General features: G+C 34.1%; 1 protein-coding gene across 1 annotated transcript; it reads right to left on the reverse strand.

The window, feature by feature from the left end:
- Nucleotides 1-641: 641 nt before the first annotated feature.
- On the reverse strand, nucleotides 642-23,609 carry LOC145682183 (uncharacterized). The gene is made up of 5 exons (XM_081753770.1): nucleotides 23,594-23,609; nucleotides 10,778-10,956; nucleotides 8,837-8,996; nucleotides 7,622-7,752; nucleotides 642-1,713 (listed from the first exon to the last, which is right to left on the reverse strand). Exons 1-5 carry the CDS (start codon nucleotides 23,607-23,609, stop codon nucleotides 1,708-1,710), a joined length of 492 nt encoding a protein of 163 aa, XP_081609896.1. The 3' UTR covers nucleotides 642-1,707.
- Between the last annotated feature and the right edge of the window lie 782 nt (nucleotides 23,610-24,391).

Consider the following 24,391-nt stretch of genomic DNA (forward strand, 5'->3'; position numbering starts at 1 on the left):
TGCAAATACTAAACCCGTATTTAGTGAATTTGACCAAACCATTTGGTAGCAATTACCAAATACTGTTGCTATAGGTACTAAACTGAAAATAATACGAGGGTTATCACAAATTTCATGGGAAATTTTTTCTAACGAAAATGGTAACAAAGCAAGAAATTCTTAAACATGCAAATGGAAAGTTAATACATATGTAAATATTAAGTATAAATTGGATATAAAGACACATCCCATAATACGAACAATTATTTTTACTTTTTTCTCTCTCGTGCTATATTCTGATGGAGATGTGTATGTTTACACAATTCCTTACATGTAACGTTTACGTATATGCTAACCTTCCATTTGGATATTTCAGAAGTTTTTGATGCGTGACCATTTTCGTAAGAAAGGAAAAAAAAAAGTTGCCATGACTTTTGCGGTAACCCACATATAAAGTTAGAAGTTATTGCTTCTAGTTATTAAGAACTTCTTCAAAAATAAGATTTACATATACACTTTGAAGCAACATACGAAATATGTACACGAATACATGTAAATTTAAATTCTATGTATATGTACACAAAGTTTCAAATCAATTTTTTGAGGAAAATAAAACTATTTAATATATAAAGAATTTACACACATTTTTCTACAAAATCATTTTATTGTAAATAATAATAGTAAAAAAACAGCAACTGAGTCATACAGGTTTCAAAATTAAACAATGATATTAACATCTGTTAAAGTACTGAAAGTAAGATTTTTAGATCAAATTCAAAACTTCAAGAAAAAACGTAAAGAACTTAAAGAAAACTTATACTGTAATTTTACTCCCAGTAAACAACATTGAAGATTTTTGAAAATAAATTAGAAACTAGTTGCTGAAAAACTTCGTATACGTATTTAAAATGTTAATACAAGAAAAAAGTTTATCTACGACTTTGGTCGGAAATACATATTTACGGAACTGGGGCCAATTTAAGATAATCAGTAGAAATGTTCGCAGGAGTGGCTACAATGAATAAAACAACCGAGAAACATCGCACACGTGTTCAGAACCTCACTATAAGTAAAGAGTTTATTTGCGATTTCGGTTGGAAAAGCCTAATTACAGAAATTAGGCCAATTTAAGGTAAGTAGAACATACATACTTTTCCGTAATTAAACGTTTCAGATCAAATTAAAACAACCCTCTCGTATCGAGGTACTCAACCGTGTGCAAAGTTCCTCGATTGTTTTATTCAATGTAGTATCCTACGATCAATTCAAATAATTACATTAATATATTGATAAATTGAGAAAACAACCAATTTTGTCACACCAGACCCTTTGTAGGTACGAAATCAAAGATATACAAAGACTGAAAAACATATAACTGAACCGGAACTCCAACCCGGAACCTCCCGCTTACCATGCAGATCCGCTACCACTGCGCCATTCAGTCCGCTCCCAGAACAGCCATACATTCTTCCACCTTGTGGAACAACATCGTTATAAAGAGTGAAAGAATGTATAGTTGTTACTGAGAGCGGACTGAGTAGCACATCTGCATGGTAAGACGAAGATCCCGGGTTCCACTCACGGCTCAGACGCATTTTTTGACTCTTGTATGTCTTTAATTACCTTAAATTGGTTCCATCTGCATAATTAGGCGCTTCCGATCAAAGTTGCAAATAAACTCTTTTTCTTATACGGAAGTCCTGAACACACTATGCGAGGCTTGTCGGTTTATTCCTGGAATATCATGCATGTACATAAATACATCTACATTTTCATAAAGTTATAATACATGTACACACATATATGAACAAAGTTATAAATCAACTTTTGGAGAAAAGTAGAACGAATTTAAGATATAAAGAATGTACATAAAATACTTTTCTACACAAGAATTTTATTATAATTGAGTATAGCAACTGAGCCATACAGACTTCAAAATTAAACAAAAATATTAAATTCAAAATTAAACAATGATATTAATATTTATCAACTGTTCACTGAAAATAAAATAGCATTTTAGGCCAAATATAAATCGTTTCAAAATTAAACAATGATATTAATATTTATCAACTGTTCACTGAAAATAAAAAAGCATTTTAGGCCAAATATAAATCGTTTCAAAATTACACAACGATACTAACATTTATCAACTGTTTACTGAAAATAAAGTAACATTTTTAGGCCAAATATAAATCGTTTCAAAATTAAACAATGATACTAACATTTATCAACTGTTTACTGAAAATAAAATAACATTTTTAGGCCAAATATAAATCGTTTCAAAATTACACAACGATACTAACATTTATCAACTGTTTACTGAAAATAAAATAACATTTTTAGGCCAAATATAAATCTTTATAACAAAAAAAAGATAAAGAAATATAGGAAAATTTAAGCTATAATTTTACTCCCAGCAAACAGCATTGAAGATCTTTCAAATAAATTATGAACTATTCTTAACTGAGCGAGAAACTAGTTTTAATTAAGCTATTGGACGATACACATACACAGTGGAAGCTTGGGAGATACATAATTTACGACTTTTCAAGTTTTACAACTGAAATGTAGGTTTCATGAGTGCATTACCTGAAAGCTCTCCATTGCTGTTAGACGAGAATATATTCTTCAACATTCACGTTTTTTTTAAAAAATCATTCATTCCTACTAACTTATTACTACCATTCTTAATTTCTCGTATAACTATTTATTGTGTGACAATCCTCCTATAACTGAACAAATATGTTGTTCTGATAACAGCCCGTTCATTTAGGAACAGCAATGTAGTATTATTAGTCACAATAGAATTCTTTGCTTGGACAAATTCTAAATTAACTGGAAGTTTTAATATTGCTACACAATCAAGCCAAGATTGCCTTCAAGTTATCCCTTTAAAGCGCATTTCGTAAAGGAACGCAGAGCATATTGTTACCCAATGCTACAAGAAAAGTAGGACTCACCTCAACTATATTATTATGAAGAACACAGACCAGCTTTTCTGTTTTTTTTACTTCATATGCATACACGTGTTCATTGAAAGATATAGTCTCTAGCTCTTTGCATACAAAAGCTACAGTTTCTTCTCGATTAACTAAAATAGTTGTAATTCTACCAAACACAGGAAAGTGACTGAGAATATCAAGAACAAGAATCATGCCTGGTTTATACATTGTTCCTTTAATTGAAACCCATCGTGGGATATAACTCATCTCGAAAGATCTGCTAGGAAGAATGTCATTTATATGTATAAAATCAGTATGTGATGATAATAGTATTTCTTCTCCCGGCCCGACTGATACTGTGGAAGACTTTAGTCCTCGTTGACCTAACATTCTTTCTGCTTGTATTAACTGGTGTCTTAAAGCTAAAGTATATGTAAGATTCTTTCGTGACGTAGTTGCATATGACGCAGATTTAAAAATGTTATGTTTTGCTTCAAATCTCATATTCCATAAGTGAACTAACGGTCCTGACTGACGCATTATCATCGGATAATGACACATAAAATGGTACTTTGGTTTCAAAGGTTCATTGAAAACTTTTAGGAACAACTCGTGATGTTCTTGAATCAAAATGTTCAACAGTATATCACACCCTATTTGAAAAGATGGAGCAGTAACTAAGTCGATTATTTTTCTTAATGTTAAATATAAATCCCAAACATTGTCGTTTGGTGGAATAAGATCTCCAACCGCAATTCCCAAATACCTAACAAAAAACAACATTTGATTAGCAGACATGTTTATGTTTCCTTTTTTCAACTTTTCCATGGTAATTACAGGTGGTCTGTTTCGTTTTTCGTTTGAACCAACGTCCAAAAACTGGATCCGAGAGTTTAATGTTTCAAGAGTAAATATTTTACAGTTTAGAATGAAGTGTCGAAGTATGTTGACAACATCATAAATACATACGCCTTCAAGAAGGTCATGCATTATATCAGCTGAAGCGTTTTTTGTGACGTGGAATGAATTGATTTCATGAAAAACACACTTTTCTTTAATCCCAGTTTCAGATTGTTTATTAACAGCTACATCTTCGTCATAGTTTTTTCTATTCCTTAAAGTTTGATTGTGTAAGTCAAACGAAACTAATAATTCATTTCTAGAGATCTTACAAAACCTACAGGGATGCAAAGAGGAAAAACTTTCTACAAAACCTAAAATACTATGCAGCCCCAAATTGTCGCCACAAATTATACCAATGCAAAAATATATAGTTTCAAAGCCGTTTTCTGTGTTTACTGATATGCCTTCATTTTCAAGAAATTTTATTTCTTCCAATAAAATGTTAAATGTCGCTTTGTTTCCAAAGATAATTCTGTCTGACGAATGAAACAAAAGCACTAATATTATGTTGTCTAGTAAAGAACGAAATTCCGGAGGAAGACATGGTATACTTACATATACCGACCCAAGTTTGTGAATACCAGCATGGGAGCCTAATGCATTTCCTGTTTCAAAATCGTCAAAATAAAGGAAGACCGGAAATACATTTTTCTTACCAAGGAAGTTTACCTTTTCCCTCCAAAGTAAACACTGTGTAAAATTTGAAATAATGTCACATGATGATAATTTATCTAGGTAGTCACGCGTTTTCATCAATACTCCGGGCATGGAAAACATTCGCTCAAGAACTTTACTGAAAGGAATGAAATGTCCGACAGAGACAGTTGGAGTTAAAACAAGTTTTCCAGATGCCATTTTGTTTTCTAACCGTGTGCCAATTACATACTCAATTGGTTTTATTAAATATCCATTATTTTCTAAATACTTTCTTCGCAAATAATCAGTTTCTAAACCTTCAAAAGGATTTTCTAGACATTCAAATTTTCTTTCAATGGATCTCGCTTTTGAAGGTTCAAGTGTCTTGATAGCTTCCAAGACATCATTTTTCAGTGAAGATAATAATGGACCATAAAAGTTGGAGACCATTTCCACGTTGTGCTGAATTTGGGAACGTGTCAAATTTCCCGTAGCATACAATTGTGAAACAAATGTAGCACTTTCTAACTTTACATTTGAAGCAAATAGATCATCGTTAACCGTTTCATTATTCTCTATTTTTGGGGTTACAAGTGGTTCTTCTGAACACAATATTGAAGGAACATCATCATTAGTTATAGCATCACAAGATCTGCCTGCAACATCCGTTGAGTGTACGTTGTTGGCAACTACGGAATAAGGAGCTGCTTTACATACAGCTACGTTAAATAACTTTCGTCTGCAATATAGATTTTTGTGTTTCTTCCGAAAATGATCTCTAAGTGATTTGGCCCCTTGAAATTCGCGAAAACAACCTTCATCAATACATCTAAAGACTCCATTGGAGGATATTCTGTGTTTGAACTTTAAATGAAGGATAAGTGATGCTACTAGCATAAAATTTGATTTGCAAACTGAACAAACAGGCATTGTTACAAACAACAACATATAATTCATTCAATTACATACGTACTGAAATAAACATGGTACATTTGTTTAGAAAAACGTGATTCAAGAGAGCATAAAATAGCAGTAATTGTATCTGTTTTGACCACTATTGTTTACAGATACCGGTATTTCACATCAGTTTGTTTTAAAGACCAATTATGTCCAACAATAGTGTATTTACACTCATGATCTGTTTATCGTGAGGAGTACTTATGTCATATACCGCTTTTTGCAGAAGAAGCCAAAGATGTTCCCCTTCCTTAGGGTATTCTGCGTTAAACACAAAAAAAGTTTTAAAACATATGTCCACACCCTTGAGCACGTTGTCTAGCAGATAAAGGGTGTTGTCTATTATCACGTACGTTCCTTGAATGTCTTTTAAAGAAGAGCCCACAACAATTACTGAGGGTTGGCGTGTTAAACCCAACATCGATAACTTCTTGTCTCTCGTTTCCATGAAGGGTTGAACATCACCCATTACCTGTTGAAATTAGAGAGAGGTTAACTGATCATGTTACATACTTAAATAATTTTTCTTACATATAAGAACAAAGACATTTCTGCTTCCTCAATAGTCTGAAGCATTATTTATTGTACATTTACAATGACATATGCATTTTGCGCCTATAAATATATGTTATTTTGAAGCTAAAAAATTGGTAAGTAATACTAATACTGCAAAGTTTTAAAAGCTCTTAAATGCTTTAAAAGCTGCAAAGGTTTTCAAAAGCTATTTATATCTGACTGCAAAAACGATACGTTCAAACAAGGACAGAAGCTACTAAATTACGAAAACTCGACAACTTGTCCTCAAATAGACTTAAGAACTTCCTCACTAGCATTTACCAACAGAGAATATAGAATAGATCACATTTATGCTCAGTAAGTAATTTTGGTTATTAAAATGAAATGAAATTTTTGAGTTTTATGCCCCACAGTTATGCCGGCTACGCTTAAGGAGACTGTGATGAGAAATGAATGAAATGGTGTAATGAAGAAAGTGGGAGAAAACTGGAGAACCTCGAGGAAACCCACGCACACGGTGTTAGTTCACCACAAAGTTCACTTGGTTGGAGCAAGGTTTGAACCCGGGACCTCATGCACCAGAGATGAACGGTCTAACACTGAGCCACCGCGGCCACTGTTTGGTTATTATTAAATAAATGTATCGAGTTCGTATTTGTTCACATGTAATGAAACGTCGTAGCTCAGCTTCACACTCCGAAAACAGGGTTCTTGGCGTAACCTTAATTTTCTTTCCAACGTGTGTCTTTGAAGAGTGTGTGTGTGTGGGGGGGGGGGAGAATTATTGGCGAGAACATTTTCATACCACTTTGAAAGGCACAAATTACTTTAGTTTACGCTACAGTCCTCCGAACTTAATGATCGGAGATAGGGGAAGAAGACCAACTCTATTAATAAACAAGTTGTTGAACCTTCGCTGTGTGATCTCCAAGCATACCCCAAAATCCCAGTCGGACTACGAACTGTGTTACGTATTCTAGAAAACTGAACCTTTCGTCCACGCCCGATACAATTGGATAATTATGGATAGCCAGCAATGGATAATAATCTACTTCTCTCTCTCGAGGACGCGGTGTCTCAGTGGTAGAGCGTTCACTTCCGGTGGTTGGGGTCCTTGGTTTGATCCCAGCTCACGCCGTGTAGACTTTGTGGTGCACAAATATCGTGCTCGTGGGTTTTCCTGAGGTTCTCCCCTTTCCTCCCACTTTTTTCATTCCACCATTTCATTCATTTCTCATCATCACCGTCTCCTTTAGCCTAACCAGCATAACCGCGGGACGTAAAACTTAAAAATTTCACTTCATTTCTTTCTTTCTCTCTCGTCCTCACGTTATTTGAAATTAACAATAAACTAAGTTATGTTTCTGTATGAAATATAATGCCAATCAGATGTTTATAAAGAGTTTGAAATGAAATGTGAGAGTTTATCTCAATAGTTTTTAAATTTTGCACTCCAGGCATGGGCCTAGTTGGCTAATAGCAAGTGCGACCCCGCTTCTGCCCCTCTTAAGATTTTCATTGCCTCTCTCCACCGAAATATTGATTTAACAGATCTAATTCTCATATTATTCATGCCCATGCCAGATCCATAAAAAGACGTAACTTTATTTTCTTAACAAAACATACGTAGTTGACACCTGATCTGGCTGACCATGATCAATCAATAGAATAAAATATACTTTACTTACATTAACATGACAGAAGAAACTATCCTGAGACTCTTTCACAGTTGGCTTCCAAATTTTCTTCGATGTTTTTATATGTGATGTTGACCTACACAGGGTACCAAGCAATAAAAGTAGTACACTGGATCTGGTATCTAAAAATAAAAATGAAAACTATACAATAGAATATAAAATAAAAAATATTTTTACCGAAATTGTTTTTTATACGCGGACTCCTGCATTATTATATCTTCCATATAAAATCTTAAAAACTATATACTATTTCGATTAAAATGCCTACCGGACGTTTGACAGTAGTTTGCAGTGGCAAATGCCCCACCCATTACAGCTCTGTGAATCAATTCCATTATTTTCTATATTAATTTTAATGCTTAATGGTTTGAAACAAATCTGCAATGTTTGTGATGGATAAGAAAGAACTATATGAATGAAAGTCATTTTGTTTTTAGTAGTGAACTATTTTGCAGTGTTATAAAAATTATATCTTTAATCATTAGTAACTCAATATGAGTGAGTTTTGTTTTACAGTTGAAACTATGGTAGACTTAAAAACTATGCCAATTTAATAACAAAACCGCAAGTAGTAGACACATAACTTTCGGTTCCAATACAGGGAGAGAGAGATAATCTGTTCTTCGTGCGCTGAGTCTATAAGAAAAACAGATTTCTGCTATCCGTTATAATTATTAGGAATCAAAATTGAAACTACAATAACTACTAGTTTTTACTTCTCCCGGTTTCAGTAGAAAAAAAAAATCGGATGCTGTATGGATGCCACTATTTTACCGGAAGTAGTAGTATAGCTTTACTATTTTCGGTTTTTGTACAGAAACACCGGTTAATGTGTTTACTTTACTTGAGACGCTAAATCGAATCAGGGAAACAGTTTCTAACTATCAATAACCATGTTTGATTTATAACGATCAATGTTGAAACCCTAAACGACTGATTCATACCACTTCCGGTTTGAATAGAGGCTTATCTGGAGAAATGAGATCTACTCTTTGAATCAATGCTGAACAACTGAGTATATATTGTACGTATAGTGTCTACTACTTACAACCAATGTATAATTATTAATATGATCATTACAACATACTTGTTGCAATAAAACTGGATTCAGATAGAAAAATCTACTTCATTCATACAAGTAATTACAATTTCAAGTTAATGAAACAGAAACAAAGGAAGAATGAAAGAATACAAAAATAATATTACCTTCTGTAACACTTTCTGTGTCTAACAGACTTAAAAGTTCGACTGCTGGAGCGTCATGTAGCCGTTTCTTCATTAGTTTTTCCAATTTTTTACTGACAGAATCCCATTTCACGAACAAGGATGTATGATCAGGATATAAGTCTTTGAAATCTTGATCAATCTGGAAATGGAATTCCATTGTATTAAAACATTTACATTAATAACATTATTTCATTAATTTTTAAGAATCACAACTTCCTTTACGTGCATAAATGAAATTTCTTAACTGTAACAATTTCAATACAAACTACTAGTTACAGCGTGTACTTTTATGGACTTGGACTTGGGTTCAAATTCAACCTGCTTTCCTCTGGTGTTGTCCAACATCTTGAGGAAATTGACTTACTGGTAGCTTAAATAAGTAGACCACAAAAGCCAGAAACGTAGTGCAAGAAGATGTTACATTGACGATAATTGCCAATTAGACCCATATTGAGGTTGTGGCATCACGGGCTTTCGTCGTGTTATAATGGTTTTTGGTTATATAGGTTAATGTAAACAAAGGTCTATTTACTCGGATAGATTAGGCAAGGATGGGGAAAGTATTGATCTGGACTTAATATTACAGGTACCATCCCGGTATTTGCTGGAATGACTGAGGAAAAATCCACGGAAATTTCAGTCACGATGACCGGATTTGAGCCCGGAAGCTTCCGAATGTAAAGCCAAGGTTCTACTTTCTGAAATAAGGCCGCTAGGGTTTCATATTAATTTGTCAAAGGACAAAGTGAAGAAAATTCTACAATATTGTTAGCGTTTATCAGACAATAAAACCACTATTTGCTATCTACTGAGTAAAAGAAAAAGACTTATTGAATCGAAAAGTAGTTCATGCATTTAAAAAAATCACCGTCAAAGTTTCTATTGCTGTACGTATATGCTTGGTTGGTACGCAATCACAAGAAAGATTGTTTATCAGTCATGTAAGTATTGTTCTTCTGAGATCTCGCTTTCATAAGCAAGTGACATCGTGTTGTAAGAACTCAGTTCTCAATTGTTATCTTACTGAATATGATACGTTCCTTTCCATTGCAAGGTAAAGTCAGTGCACGTGTTCGTAATGTATGGCCACGTAATCATATGCGTCTTAAAAATGGAAACAATAATTTTAGGTTTAGAGTATTTGTTTTCAGACTTGCGATTGAGCTTTTCATCTAGTTGTTCAAAGGAAAATCGAGTTGCTAATAAACTGAACTTAATACTTTCCCACTTTGTGTTACATGCATGTGGATGAATATGTTAAAAAGAACCAGCAAAAAAGATTATTAGACATGTTTTAGTTCTTTTAATATGCAATCTAAATACAATGCAAAATGTTCACTTTTTGAAAAGGAAACTGCAAAAACTTTCCAGATTCATTGATTGCCTCTATCCTCTTTCATCACCGGAGCTAAACAGGAAGGAATCTATAGTTTGTAGTTGAATCTGAATTACTTTTATAAAATTATACACCTACCGGGCATCGAACCGATAACCACCAACCTACAGGCAGTTCAGACCTGCTTCAAGATATCTCAACATTCATGAACAGATATTACATAAGAGGACAAGGAAGTAATTCATGTCCACCATTTATATATATTTTTATTATGGTTTTATGACAACTAAGGTCTATTAGCTCACACATACAAATACCTACACTAGTATATGTCATTTCAATATTCAGTATGACTATCCTGAATGCTTTTACTATTTTCTTGTCAAACGCGACACAATTTTAAAGGAAACTTCTGTTCTAAAAAGTACGTTATGAAAAAATCAACTTCTGGACGTGAGCAAAAGATTTTGTATGAGTGTTCTCAGCCCCAAAGAATAATTCAATGCTTGTAAATTATGGCCTATTCAGTAACAACACAGTCCTTAGTAGTAAAACAGAATGCAGGTTAATTAAATGAATCTTACCAATGTATATCCCAAAGGCTGCTTCAATGCTGGCCAAGTTGAAATTATTTCATGAACAGTTTTGCCCTCTTGCTTGCATCGAACTTTCAACGTTTTCTTCCAGTGATCAAGTACTTCCTGCCAGGGCTCGACACTATGCTTTAGCCATGCTAAGCTGTTTTCAATATCTATGCCACATTCTGAAAGAGAAGAATAAACTTACCAAACAGATCTGCATTACATTAAAAACTCAATAAATAAATTCCTATATTTTTTCAAATATCAGTTAAAATGATTCTATATTTTCATAAGTCTTCTGTACAAGTATTTATATCCATATGTAATATATAATAAAGAAAGAAATATATTTACAAAAAAAAAAAAAAATGTCCTGGAACTGTTCCTGTGAAGCTGAACTTGAAATTTGCCTTCATATGGTAATCTATATTTCCGGCACAAATATCGAATGCCTTTCATCAGAATGGTTTAATTCTTCAAACATGTAGAACTGATGTAAATTACATGTTCTAGCTTAGTACTTCAATGGTATAACGTAATAGTGGTACTATATAAGTATAATGACTATCTACGACGAAGAAAGTCGCAAAAATATTTAGTAATAAATGCTACTTATGATTTCTTATCAACAAAGTAACTCTTGTAATGAAGGATTTGAAGATTAAGCATACAAAATTTGGACTTGTTCAGTCTTGTAAATAGAAACACATAGAAACTAAGTATCGATTAATTTAGTGCACTATTTAATCCTTAATAGATTAGTTGGTTGCTTAACTGAAGAGTAGGTGAAAAATTTCTCGACTGTAGTTTCATGTTGTAAACAGTAACAATATCTACACAGTCCCATTATTACCTTATACTATTGAAATACTCAGCTTCAACGCATATACACTTTACGTTTTGAGCCATCCTGATGAAAGGCACACGATATTTTTGCCAGAAATACATATGAGTAGATGTACCCCACTTGGGATGGCTGAGTCAGCGAAATTTGATCCTGTTTTCCTGGAATTGGGAGGCAAGTTTCGACAAGCCTTTAGTTGCTATGGTCATAGCCTTTTACGGCTACCAGAGAAGTGCGTGGGAAAATTTTGGTTTATCTGAACGTGTATGAGAACAGTTTGTTGTTGTTATGGTGATAGTCTTGGATGGGTTCATCGTCTTGGGTGGTCATACTCTTGGAGGGATCATAGTCCTATTAGTTATCATGATCGAAGCTTCATGATTGATTGATTGATTTTTGCTTTTCGTTAGCTAGATGCTCTTGGCCTTCATAGTCTTGGATGTTCATACTGATGGACGGATCAGAGTCCTATTAGTTATCATGATCGAAGCTTCCCAATGGATTGATTGATTGATTTTTGTCTTTTCGTTATGAATTTGAATCCCAAACCCCTCCACTTCCTCCTGCGAAGAACGTAAGGGAACGTTGTTACTATGCTCATACTCTTGGACGGCGAAGCTTCCCAATTGGTTGATTGATTGATTTTTGCTTTTCGCTATGTATTGAATAGCTAAATGCTCTTGGATGGATGAGAGTTCTATTAGTTATCATGATCGAAGCTTCCCAATGGATTGATTGATTGATTTTTGTCTTTTCGTTATGGATTTGAACCCCCCAAACCCTTCCACTTCACTCCCTCCTGCGAAGAACGTAAGCGAACGTTGTTACTATGCTCATACTCTTGGCCGGCTATCGAATCTTGATGAGAGTTCTTCCAGTTATCACGTTCGAAGTTTCCCAATTGATTGATTGATTTTCGTCTTTTCGTTATGTATTGAATAGCGAAGAGCATACTTAATGTCTTAAAATATTCAATGCTTTCTCATCGAGAATCGAACCTGTACACTAAACGCAAGATCAGTGCTTCACGAATTAGAGTTGAATTAATTCTTGCATGAAAAAAAAAAAAAAAAGAATTTCATGTATTGGTTTTAGCGTAGCATATGATATGTACATTGTTCGAAGCTCTTCATTTCGAAGCACTATAACACTTTCAAGTGTTCAATGTCCCCTTTCTCTCTCTTTTTATCATCGAGAATCGAACCCGGACCAAAGTGGTATTAAAACATAAATAACAACCATAAAAATAAATTTAAAAAATACAGCATTACATTATTATTATTATTATTTGGGAGTGAAAGTGAAGCAGACAACTAACCTTGATTGTAGCTTCGTTAACTTATGAAATAAAGATTGTACATCGGAATCGAACGCGAGACCAGTACTTCACGATTTAGAGTTGAATTAATCCTCGCACGGAGTAATCCAACTTGAGGTGGGCACTCTATCACTGAACGTCAGTGCCTCGCATATAGATTAGATTTTATTTTAAAAAAAAACTTTTCGTCCTATTTTTTTCTAGTCGTCTTGTATTGGGTAGCTAGATTCCCCCTCCACCTTAACCCCACCAGACCCATCTTGTAATACTAAGAATAGAAGTTCCCAGATTTTCTGCGAAGAGTTTGAGAAGTTTCTTACGAAACGTCTGGAAAATTTTCGTCTGGAACCTTCTCAGGAAATTGAGTTGATAAGATGATTGTTGTAGTTCCTGGATGTTTTTTAAAGGTATTGGTAGCGGAAGCACTTCTCATAGCATATCATAATGTTTAAAACGTAGGATGAAAAAATGTGTATGCTCAAATCAGCAGGGTTGATTGTATTGCATGTGAAAAGTATTATATGGATATTCACATGATGTTGTCTGCTATGACAAGTAATTAAAATCACTTAAGTTGAAGCCGTGATGAAATATTGCGCTATAACATTCCCATAGCACAAAAGATTACGCCCCACGAAATGTCTGTAGGTTATGCACTATTTACGTTATCTAATTTGGTCTTGGGATTCTCACGAATTCACTTGTAAGTGTTCATGGGAATAGAATTTGTTTGCAGACTGTTCTTTGATCGAATAGACCTTAGTTGCTCAGGGGGAATATCGCATTGCATGAATCGTGAATATCGTATTTTCAAACGTATACAGCATTTGAGATTACATGTATGTTTGTTGTCGTCTTCACATACGAACATACTCACGTGCGACTGAAGATAGTGTAATCTGAATGCGAAAACGCTGAGTTTGTGTAATGAAAAATAAGTCTGTTAATAGATAAGATTTACTAAAGATGATATTTTGATACATCTATCAAATAATGTGTGTGAATAAGGAAATGAAATTGAATAAGGATATTAAATGTAGCAGGGGAGAGGTGGGGAGATTTTATTCGTTTGGAAAAGCTCATATGTTTCTTGAAAACAGTTATCATAATAAACTTGCTTTATTTTTGACTTCCAATGCTCTCCCATCCGTAAATCGAACTCAGGATCACGTTCACCACATGTCCGTGTTAGCTATTAGAACAGCTGGGAGGTGCTGAAAAGATGAGCAGAAGGCACAGCGGCAAAGCGCTTACATTTGGTCAACGCTTCTCTCTCTCTCTGTTTCAGACCAATCTCAAAGTTCGTAAAGAAAAATTTATTACTTTTAGATTCATTTAAATATATGTTAATTAGTTTAAATAACTTTTTTCGGTATTTCAAATTTTGTTTCCCACATATTCGAGTCGTAGGCCTTTCTCAAGTTAATAAATAATTGATATGTATGGATATAGCATTAGCCCTTGTTTAGTTGTAAAATTAGTGTAATAAATCTTTTGCGCCCATGATAAGTAAATTCTCTCATTACACTATTCGTTAACTTACTTAGTTGCAAATTTCATTATTTATACAATTCAGCTTATTTCGTTTACGATTTACTTCCTATGTGATCAAAGAAATGATCTTTGTTCGTGGGATTTCTTAAGACATCATGTTCTCACACAATGTTAAGGAAAATCGATGAGCTTGGAAATTTTCAATCCTGTGTGAATGTATTAAGTTTTGTGTCTCACGCAGGAGAGTCCTTTATTATTATTATTTCCATCGAAAGATAAGAAAGGTATCCTGCGAATTCTTAAGATAATGAGGACAAGGTGATTTAATGGTCATACATATAGAATACGTCTTCGAAAGTGAACATATTATTCATTAGTTAAAGATGGCATCGTCAATGAATTTATTAACCAAACTTAATGCAGCGTCGTTAGTATCTTTTACAAAATTACAAGACTTAGAAATTAATAAAACCTATCGTATTGTAGATTGCAAATTAATTACAACCGTATATGGAAAGAAGGTTTGTGTGACTTTTGAAGCAGGACAAAAAGTGATTCTACCAGGACGATTTACTGAAAAAGTAGAAGCAGATAATGGCGCTTTATTAACATATTTGCAAAGTGGAAACGTTTGTTTAATATACAAAGGAAAAAAAAAGATTAATTTAACGGGACATAGTATGCACGATATTGAATTCACAGAGTTGAACGCATCGTAAGTGTATGAACATGTACATGATTATCGACTTATTCTTCATTCTCATCCTTTTTCCCTAAAATTTCTCCCATCTTGGTGGATTTGTGTGTTTCCGGGGTCGCGAGAAATCGCAATGTCTTGCATGTACTGGACTTGCGGCAATTCATACGTGTGTAAATGAACAAAATATTATTAGTGAAATGAACAATAGTTTTCCGAATGTATCTTCGGCTTTAAAGAAGGACGGTGATATAAACATTGATGATGAAAGATTAAAATTGGAAATGAAAGTATTATGTAAACAAAAAATTATAGAAGCAATCAGGGATGAATTATTTGACAGAATTCAAACACAATCATGGTGGGGGAAACTGATACCCAACCTGTGGATGACATCGATGAGATGGATATGTGTTGATAAAAAAAGAAGAAGAAAAAATATTTTTCAGTGTAGTGATTTTAGTGAAAAGTGATATATATTTTTATGACGTAAATTGAGTGACAAGAGGATATCTAACTGTCTGAAAATTATATACATTATCAAGTTTACTATACGAATAGTGAAATGAAACACGCAAAGAAAGAAAACATATGTTTCAGTCTAGTGATTTTATTAAAGTGATATATTTTATACATTTCTGAAAAATGTATCATTCATTAGTGAGTAACATTTTACGTTGTATGCAAAAATCGTATTTGAATTCATTATTATGAAAAAAAAATATATTTTTCAGTGTAGTGATTTTAGTGAAAGTGATATATTTTATACATTTCCGATTATGTATCATTCATTAGTTCACTAATATTTTACGTTGTATTAAAAATCGTATTTGAATTCATTCACCAATAAAAAACTAATTAAAAAAAGAGCTATTAGGTTTAGATTTAATCTTGTACATTTGTTTGGAAGTTTTACATTTTAATAAAAGTAAAAGAAACGAAAAATCATCTTAGACGTTCCTTAGGTAGAATCACTTCGAGCAGGAAATCTTAATTTGTGAAAAGTTATGTACCAAATTCACCGTTTGAATATTATTATTATTATTATTATTATTATTATTATTATTATTATTATTATTATTATTATTATTATTATTAATTTGGGGAGTAGATTCGTTTGATATAAATCGACAAGTACATTTTTTTCAAATTCGAAATGAAACAGAAACATCCGAGTCTCATAGACAATACTAGTTCACTCAAGTTTTAGCCCTCAGACACTGTTTTAATGTTACATGTGGCATATATCAGTTGATTTTGAGTTTAACGTACCGTTTGGCAGTGAGGCTATATGAGACGTGGCCCTACTGATTAACGTGGAATCCGATTCACATAAGCTCCCGACGGGAATCGAACCTGCGCCTCCCACGCGAAAGGACTGAGAGTTGATCATTCCTTAATGTCAGTTCAGAAAGAAGCAGAATACAGGGAGAGCTAATCTTTGATATCGCGGAATCTTTCTTTGAATTCATTTTTCCAATGCTGAAGCTTCTTGGTATGTATCCTGTACAAAGCAAGTGTCTTGTACTTGTTCCATACTTAACACAAATTGGTAAATGTGTGAAGCCTTCGTTTTGTAACAGTTTCTCCCAGAGCTGCAACTTGTGTTCTAACGTTTTATTTACGTAATGTTTGCAGTAATTATGTTTTTTCCTTAAAGTTTCAAATTAAAATGTGACAAATATTTCGTAATATCATCTGCCATGAAAGAAACATATTGTAACCATAAAGAATCCGTCAGTAAGTTTGTGCTTTGTTCTTTGATTTGAAGAAAATTGCTAATTCCATCTCTCAAGTTCTAGGAACTTTTCAGACCCGTGGAGCACAGGATACCGAGCACACTTCTCTGCGATAGGGAAACCTAGAATATTTATGCAAAATCTTCCAAGAAAACAGCAAATTGACGCTGGTTTAAGCCATATGAAGTTGATTTAAGAACATTGTCTATGTGAACTATCTTTGAACGTATCACAAAGTGACCCAAAGTAGGTATACATACCTGCATTGATCAAGTATGACATTATATGCTTCGGTCTATTCCGAGTTTAGGCATAAGTGAAAAGGAATTAAGAGCAAATAATGGAGAAGCTAAGTCAATATACTGCAATGCAATAAGTAAATGAAAATTCCATGAGCTGATCAGTACGGGTATGTATATATACTTTTGTGCCATTATATATATACGAGTACTTCTTTCTTGTTTTCTGAAGGTGAACCAATGGTCACAAAGAAATGATTCAAGGGCCACATGCAACTCACAAGTTTGAAATACTTGTTCTACAGGTTAATTCTGTTACCGGAAAAATGGCAGATCATTTGTATTTGAAGTTTCATTGCGTTATTTTCAAATCACAAGTGTATTCTCAATTTTGAACTTCAAAGGACAATGCTTTTCAGACAACTGATATAGATCTATCAAAATTTAGTTTTTATTAAGTAAGGAATATTTTAAGAAGATATTAGTAGAATAAATTATTAACATTCCAGTTCATTTCAAAGAAGAAAGAAAAATAAATCCTCTATAAGTCAATGGATAAAAAAAGAAGATGACACACAACACGCAACATTATCCAACATTTCTCAAATTGGGTTAAATTTCCATTATATGGACTGAAGTTGAGGATTTTGAAAGACTTTGAGGCTCAATATGAACCAATTATATACAGACTTGATGCCACAAAGAAAAAAACTATGTAGCGTACGTAAAATCGTAGGTTACATGCGTAAATCTTAGGGATAGGCGTAAGTCGAGTCAAATGTAATTTTCTCGAGTTGAGTTTCGAGTCGAGTTACTGTTTTCAGGCAGAGTTTCGAGTCGAGTCGAGTTTCATAAATGGCTCGCTCCTTCAGCTCATTTTAAGTCGTTTTGGAATCATGGTCTTATTAGACTGGAAAAGGAAAACCATGAGAAATATAAGCAATAATGTGAAATACTTTTAGTGTTTCTCACGACTTTTTTTTTATTAAAACCGTGTTGATAGAGAGAAAGGCAGAAGGACGACCAAGCATAGAATATCTAGATCTTTGATAACGTCACAGGTTGTAATTCCTCTTTGTAAAATAATCCATTCAGTGGTTCCTTTGTTCCTATCTTCACTGTCTGACAAAATATGACACGATTCGAGAAACTTTTCGGTACGAAAAAGAGATAAGTCGCAAATCGACAAGTACATTTTTTTTTCAAATTCGAAATGAAACAGAAACATCCGAGACTCATAGACAATACTAGTTCACTGAAGTTTTAGTCCTCAGACACTGTTTTAATGTCACATGTGGTATATATAAAAGCTTTAAATTGATATAGTAATTGCACGAACACGATGTATTTTCAAACTCAAGACAATACAGAAACATCCGAGATTTATGAGCATTACTAATTCACACACATCCGAGACTTATGAGCAATACTAGTTCGCCCAAGTTTTTGATGAGGAAGATGCCCACATTAGACAAAATTTACAGAAAATTCGGAATATTAAGGAATGTTGGTGATCTGACCTAGAACATACCTTTTCATTACAGTAAACAAAGAACAGGAATGAACATGAATTGTACCTCAAATGATGTGTACGGGTTCGATTTTAATCACAGTTCCCATGAAGTGAACTTTGTAGTGTACAAACATCGTGTGTGCGTGAGTAGAGTTTATGTTTCTAACTTCTTATTCAAAGATTCACAAGATAGGTTATTTCTTATTTAAATGCTTCTTTCAATATTCCTACTCTATCTTTGTTTTTAAATCACGTTCACATTTTATGTTTTATCTAATAACTACAGAGATATAAAAGTAGAAACAAAATGTACAAATGAAGGGGGATTGAAAGATTTATTATGAAGATCTAACGCTGAAACCTCAAAATACTATTACTATGGTAACTAGTATTGCCAACAAAACGAGAGAAACTTCTCGATACAAAAAGAGGCAAGTCTCAATTCAATAAGTACATTTTCAAATTCGAGATGATACAAAAACATAGGTACGTTCAAAAAAGTTTGTGATAACTTGATCCAAGATCCAATATATTTTAGAAAAAACGATATCGAAATTAGAAATTTGTACACGCAAGCCCATTATCAGCGATGATTTTTGATTTATATTACACCTGTTAGCAGTGACTTTCGGGAATTGCTAGAGTTAGGAGGATATAGATATTTTTTTTATCCGTAGTGTCATCACTTATCAAAACTTGTTGACCATTACGTGATGCAACTTTTTTTCGCATTAAAGATTCATCTGAAAATTTCAGATTTGTGCAATTTTTCGAAGTGTAAGTGTTCAGTTACAGTTACAGAATTGATTAACCGAATATAAGTCTAGGTACATCTTTAATAGCGTAATTCAAATTGTGGACCTGATGTCAACATGTGCAGAGTTATGTAAAATGCATCATGTATTATATCACAGAATACTACATTGCTAGATCTAATCACTTTCTCAGATTTGTTCAAAAAACGTAACACAAGACTATTGTAATTCGTCATCTGAATTACCTTTTCTTATTTGTCTTAAAAAGCAATACATCTTCGCGGATAAACATTTAGTGCCCATACAGGCAGTTGAGAAAATTTCTTTTCCTATTACAGTACCGACTTGACAAGTTATCAAATTATAACTATTCCAAAGATAACGTGAAAACAGATTAATTCATTTGTTCACGAATTAGTGCGAAAAAGAAAATTTGTCAACTGAAGAATACTTTCTTTTTCGTGTATACAGGAAGATTATATGGCTATACGTAATAATGATGCTACTGTATCTCCAACAAATATAGATCAAAACTTATTGGTCATTACGTGATGCAACCTTTTTCGCTAGTAATTCAAATTGTGGACCTGATGACGGCATGTGCAGAGTTACATAAAAATGCATCATGTATTATGTCGCAGAATATTACATTGCTACTCCTTCTGTATATAGGATAGGTCAGTGTTTCTTTCTTTAGATATATGCTATCTTTTGCTGTTCAGCATTACGTCAGAACATCACGTTAACACTTCTCAGTTTTGTTGATGAATGTCTTGATTTAATATTTATCTTCACACGTATGTAGTTCATTTTTTTTAAAGTAAACTTGCGATGTTTAAAGATGATGATGGTGAACATGTACAATAGATTTCAATCTTTTAATGAAGTCATTCGATTCATTTTTATTGTTAGACATTCGTTTTGAAAAGTAATTAATTTTCTAAGAAACGATTACATGTTACTCTTGTGTACATCACATCTTTGCAAATACTATCTAATGTAACCACTATCGTTTTGAATCAGGTCCAGTTGGAACAAAATTTTCTAAAAGGGAGCATGAACATGCCAATTTTTGGTTGCTAATCATTGGCCCCATGTTCGTCAAATATTAGTAATTTTAAGCATTACCTCAGTAGCCTCCTGTCTCCTTGTTATTATCACATTGGAAAGTTCACTGGCGATATTCGTAGCTTTTGTAAAAGATGATGAGTAATCACAATTTAGTTTTTAATGGTCATGATGGATCAATGGTTGAGTCCCAATGGTAGATTTGCAACAGTCAGCCCAAAATGTAGGGAGATGGGCAGTAGAAGTTAGGAAAGACCGAATTCAATCATATTTTAGTTCATTTGCAAGCCTACCGTGATAATTTTAGGGGCGCTCGTCATCCCTGTGGATAAGGGCATGGGTAGAGTGATTACTTCTGATGCAAGTTCATGTTAATAGGGAATTGTGGTAAACAAAAAAACTGTGAGCATTAGCTCTCCTGTTTACTTCTACTTTGTTCATTCCTGTATTTTTTATTTTTATGTTTCTTATTTTTCTAAAGCAATTATGTCAGGTTAGAAGAACATGTATCTTTTCTTTCTAGTACGTGTATTGTTCTTCTACTCATAAATTCAATGGATTTCAGGATGCATGATGACTCAGTGATATAACGTTTATTCATATTGTCATTCTATCAACTAATATTTTTTCGTCATTCATTTGTCTTAATCATATGTCCTTTTACCGAGAAAGGGTATATATGTGGGACGTATCTTTATTTCTCCGGGGATCTTTACATGATGTACAAACCTATTACATTTTAGGTTTGAGGAGTATGGTGGCTCAGTGGTAAAGGATTTACAATCACTACTTCGTTTTTCAAATGCTGAAGCTTCTTGGTATGCATCCTGTACAAAGCAAGTGCTGGAACTTAATGGCGATCCGTGCCTCAGATTTGGCAATCATCACACTTTCAGTTAATTACTCTAAAAAAAAAGAAAGATAACGAATTCGGAATTTATTAGATTCATGTTTCTTCAAGGCTGATGATGATGATGATGATGGTAATGTTAGGTGTTCAGTATAATATTAATAAGGGCATAAACACATCTCTCTCTTTGTTTCAGACAATTCTCATAGTTCGTGAAGAAAAAATTATTACTTTTAGATTTATTTGCCAAGAATGGAGAAACTTTTCGGTACGAAAAGACATAAGTCGCAAATCGACAAGTACATTTTTTCAAATTCGAAATGAAACAGAAACAGACGTGTAGTATTGTCACTAATGTACCTTCAAAAAAACATGTTATGTTAAAAGAAAATGGCATGGCAACGTTGATTTTCACTGAAGAGTGGAAATACGAAGAAATTCTGTTAGGCGGAATGTTAAACTAAAAATATTTCATCTCTCTCTCTCTCTCTCTCTTTCTTACGAAGGGCATGATGTCTCAATGATTGCGAAAACTATTACTTAACACAATATGATGTTCTTATTCCGTAGCAAATAGGAAAACTCAATTTAGAGGTACGTTCAAATCAGTTTAACGTACCACGACTATGCCCATTATGCTGAGGGAGTTGGATGATTAAGACAAATGAATGAATGAATACTTAGTAGAATGAGAATGTATGAGTAGATCATGAAAACTCACGGACACGATGTTTGGAGATGAAACTAGGGATTGCATGCACTTTGTCACAGTGCACGACAATTAGTAATAAAAAATTATAAGCTTATTTGATCGGAGATCGAGCTAGGGACCGCATGCATTGGGTTGCGGAACAATGCTCCACTATACTAAGTATTCATCTGAAAGAATAAGTCATTGCTTTATCACTGAACCACACACAAACTTTCACATATTTCTTACGTTCGAAACGTAAGAAAATATTTCAGTTTAACGTACCACGATTATACTCATCATACAGATAGACAGACAGAAAGATATACACTTAGATAGTACTTATTGTCTTTTCGAGTGTAGAATAATACGCGTTCAATACTACACAGATACTTGTAGTGTTTGAGCCTCGTCGCCCAAAGCTTGGACCTCTCCCAACAAAAAATTTCTTGATGTACGCCTGTGTACATAGCTAGTATACGAATTCTATGACGGGGGGTTCTGAGCATTTTAAAAGAAATTGATGATAATAATAGGGAATATTTTAACTACTTTCGTCCTTTTAAAGTAATATCACATACAGCTTAGACTATAATATAGAGAAAACTATACAAAGTTCAACTTCCTAGATCAACTTAAAGAAATAGAGAAATGTTCTCTTATTTGAGAATAGACAATTGTTTTAACTTGAAGATTTGTGCCCCATGTTGAAATCGTGGGGTGCTGTGGATCAGTGGTAAAGCGTTCACCTTCTGTGATTGGGGTCCCTGGTTCGATCCTAACTCTCGTCGTGTGAACTTTGTGGTGCATATAGCCTCGCTGCTGAACGGAACGTTAAACTCAAAAATCAATCAACATCATGTGTACATAGGTAACGACATCCGAGATGTATAAGCAACACTAGTTTTGTCAAGTATTAGATCTCAAACACTGTTTTAATATTACCTAAAACACACACACACATACATATCTTCGCTTCGTGTTGTCTGAAACCATGACCTAAGATAATGTTGACGCGACAGCTGGAGAATAACATTGAAATACAAAACATGTTCTGTTATCTTATTTTTCTGCTCTTTGCAAGTAGACATTGCAGATACAGAAACTCTCTCTCAGTTCGTTGACTTATGTATGTGTATTTAACGTTAGATTTCACTCTTATTAACATTAGAAAATTATGAAATTAACTTCAGTGACTCAGTGGTAGAGTGTTTACCTCTGGTGTATGAGGTCCCGTGTTCAAATCACATGTCTTTTTTCTATATACTTGTCATTAATTTTAGTGACCACAAATCCCCTGCTTCCTTTACAACTTAACGAAAAGATGCTATTGACTGTCCCCGGAAAACCGACCTTATCATTTCATTTTTACGTTCCAGAGGGCACGGTGGACTCAGTGGTAGAGCGTTCACCTCAAGTGCTTGGGTCCCTGATTCGATCCCAGTTCGTGCCCTATGAACTTTGTGGTGGACAAACATCATATGCGTGGATTTCCCTTCGGAGTTCACCAGTTTCCTTCCACTTTCTTCATTACATCATTTCATTCATTTTTTTCATTATCACCTCTCCTTCATTAGCCTAGTAGACGTAACCGCAGGACGTAAAACTCACTTTTCACTTGTCCCATCGCCGTCCATTAGTATAGTACACTCAGCCTAACCGGCATAATCGTGGGACGTTAAACTCAAAGATTTCATTTCATTTTTTTCGTTCCAGAGGGCAGGGTGGTTCAGTGGTAGAGCGTCCACCTTAAGTGCTTGGGGGTCCCTCGTTCGTTTTCCATTAGCATAGTACACATAGCCTAACCGGCATAATCGTGGGGCGTTAAACTCAAAGATTTCATTTCATTTTTTTTTTCGTTCCATGGGGAACGGTGGCTCAATGATAAAGCGTTCACCTTAAGTGCTTGGGGGTCCCTCGTTCGATCCCAGTTCGTACCCTATGAACTTTGTGGTGGACAAACATCGTATGCGTGGATTTCCCTTCGGAGTTCACCAGTTTCCTTCCACTTTCTTCATTACATCATTTCATTCATTTTTTCATTATCACCTCTCCTTCATTAGCCTAGTAGACGTAACCGTAGGACGTAAAACTCACTTTTCACTTGTCCCATCGCCGTCCATTAGTATAGTACACTCAGCCTAACCGGCATTACTTGATCGGAGATCGAACTAGGGACCGCATGCACTGGGGGGGTTGCGGAACAATGCTCTACTACACTAAGTATTCATCTGAAAGAATAAGTCGTTGCTTTATCACTGAGCCACACACAAACTTTCACATATTTCTTACGTTCGAAACGTAAGAAAATATTTCAGTTTAACGTACCATGATTATGCTCATCATACAGATAGACAGACAGAAAGATATACACTTAGATATATTTACATTTATATTTCACAAGTATAG

This window comes from Thermobia domestica, chromosome 3, assembly GCF_964235325.1.
Source record: "Thermobia domestica chromosome 3, izTheDome1.hap1.1, whole genome shotgun sequence".
NCBI lineage: Eukaryota > Metazoa > Arthropoda > Insecta > Zygentoma > Lepismatidae > Thermobia > Thermobia domestica.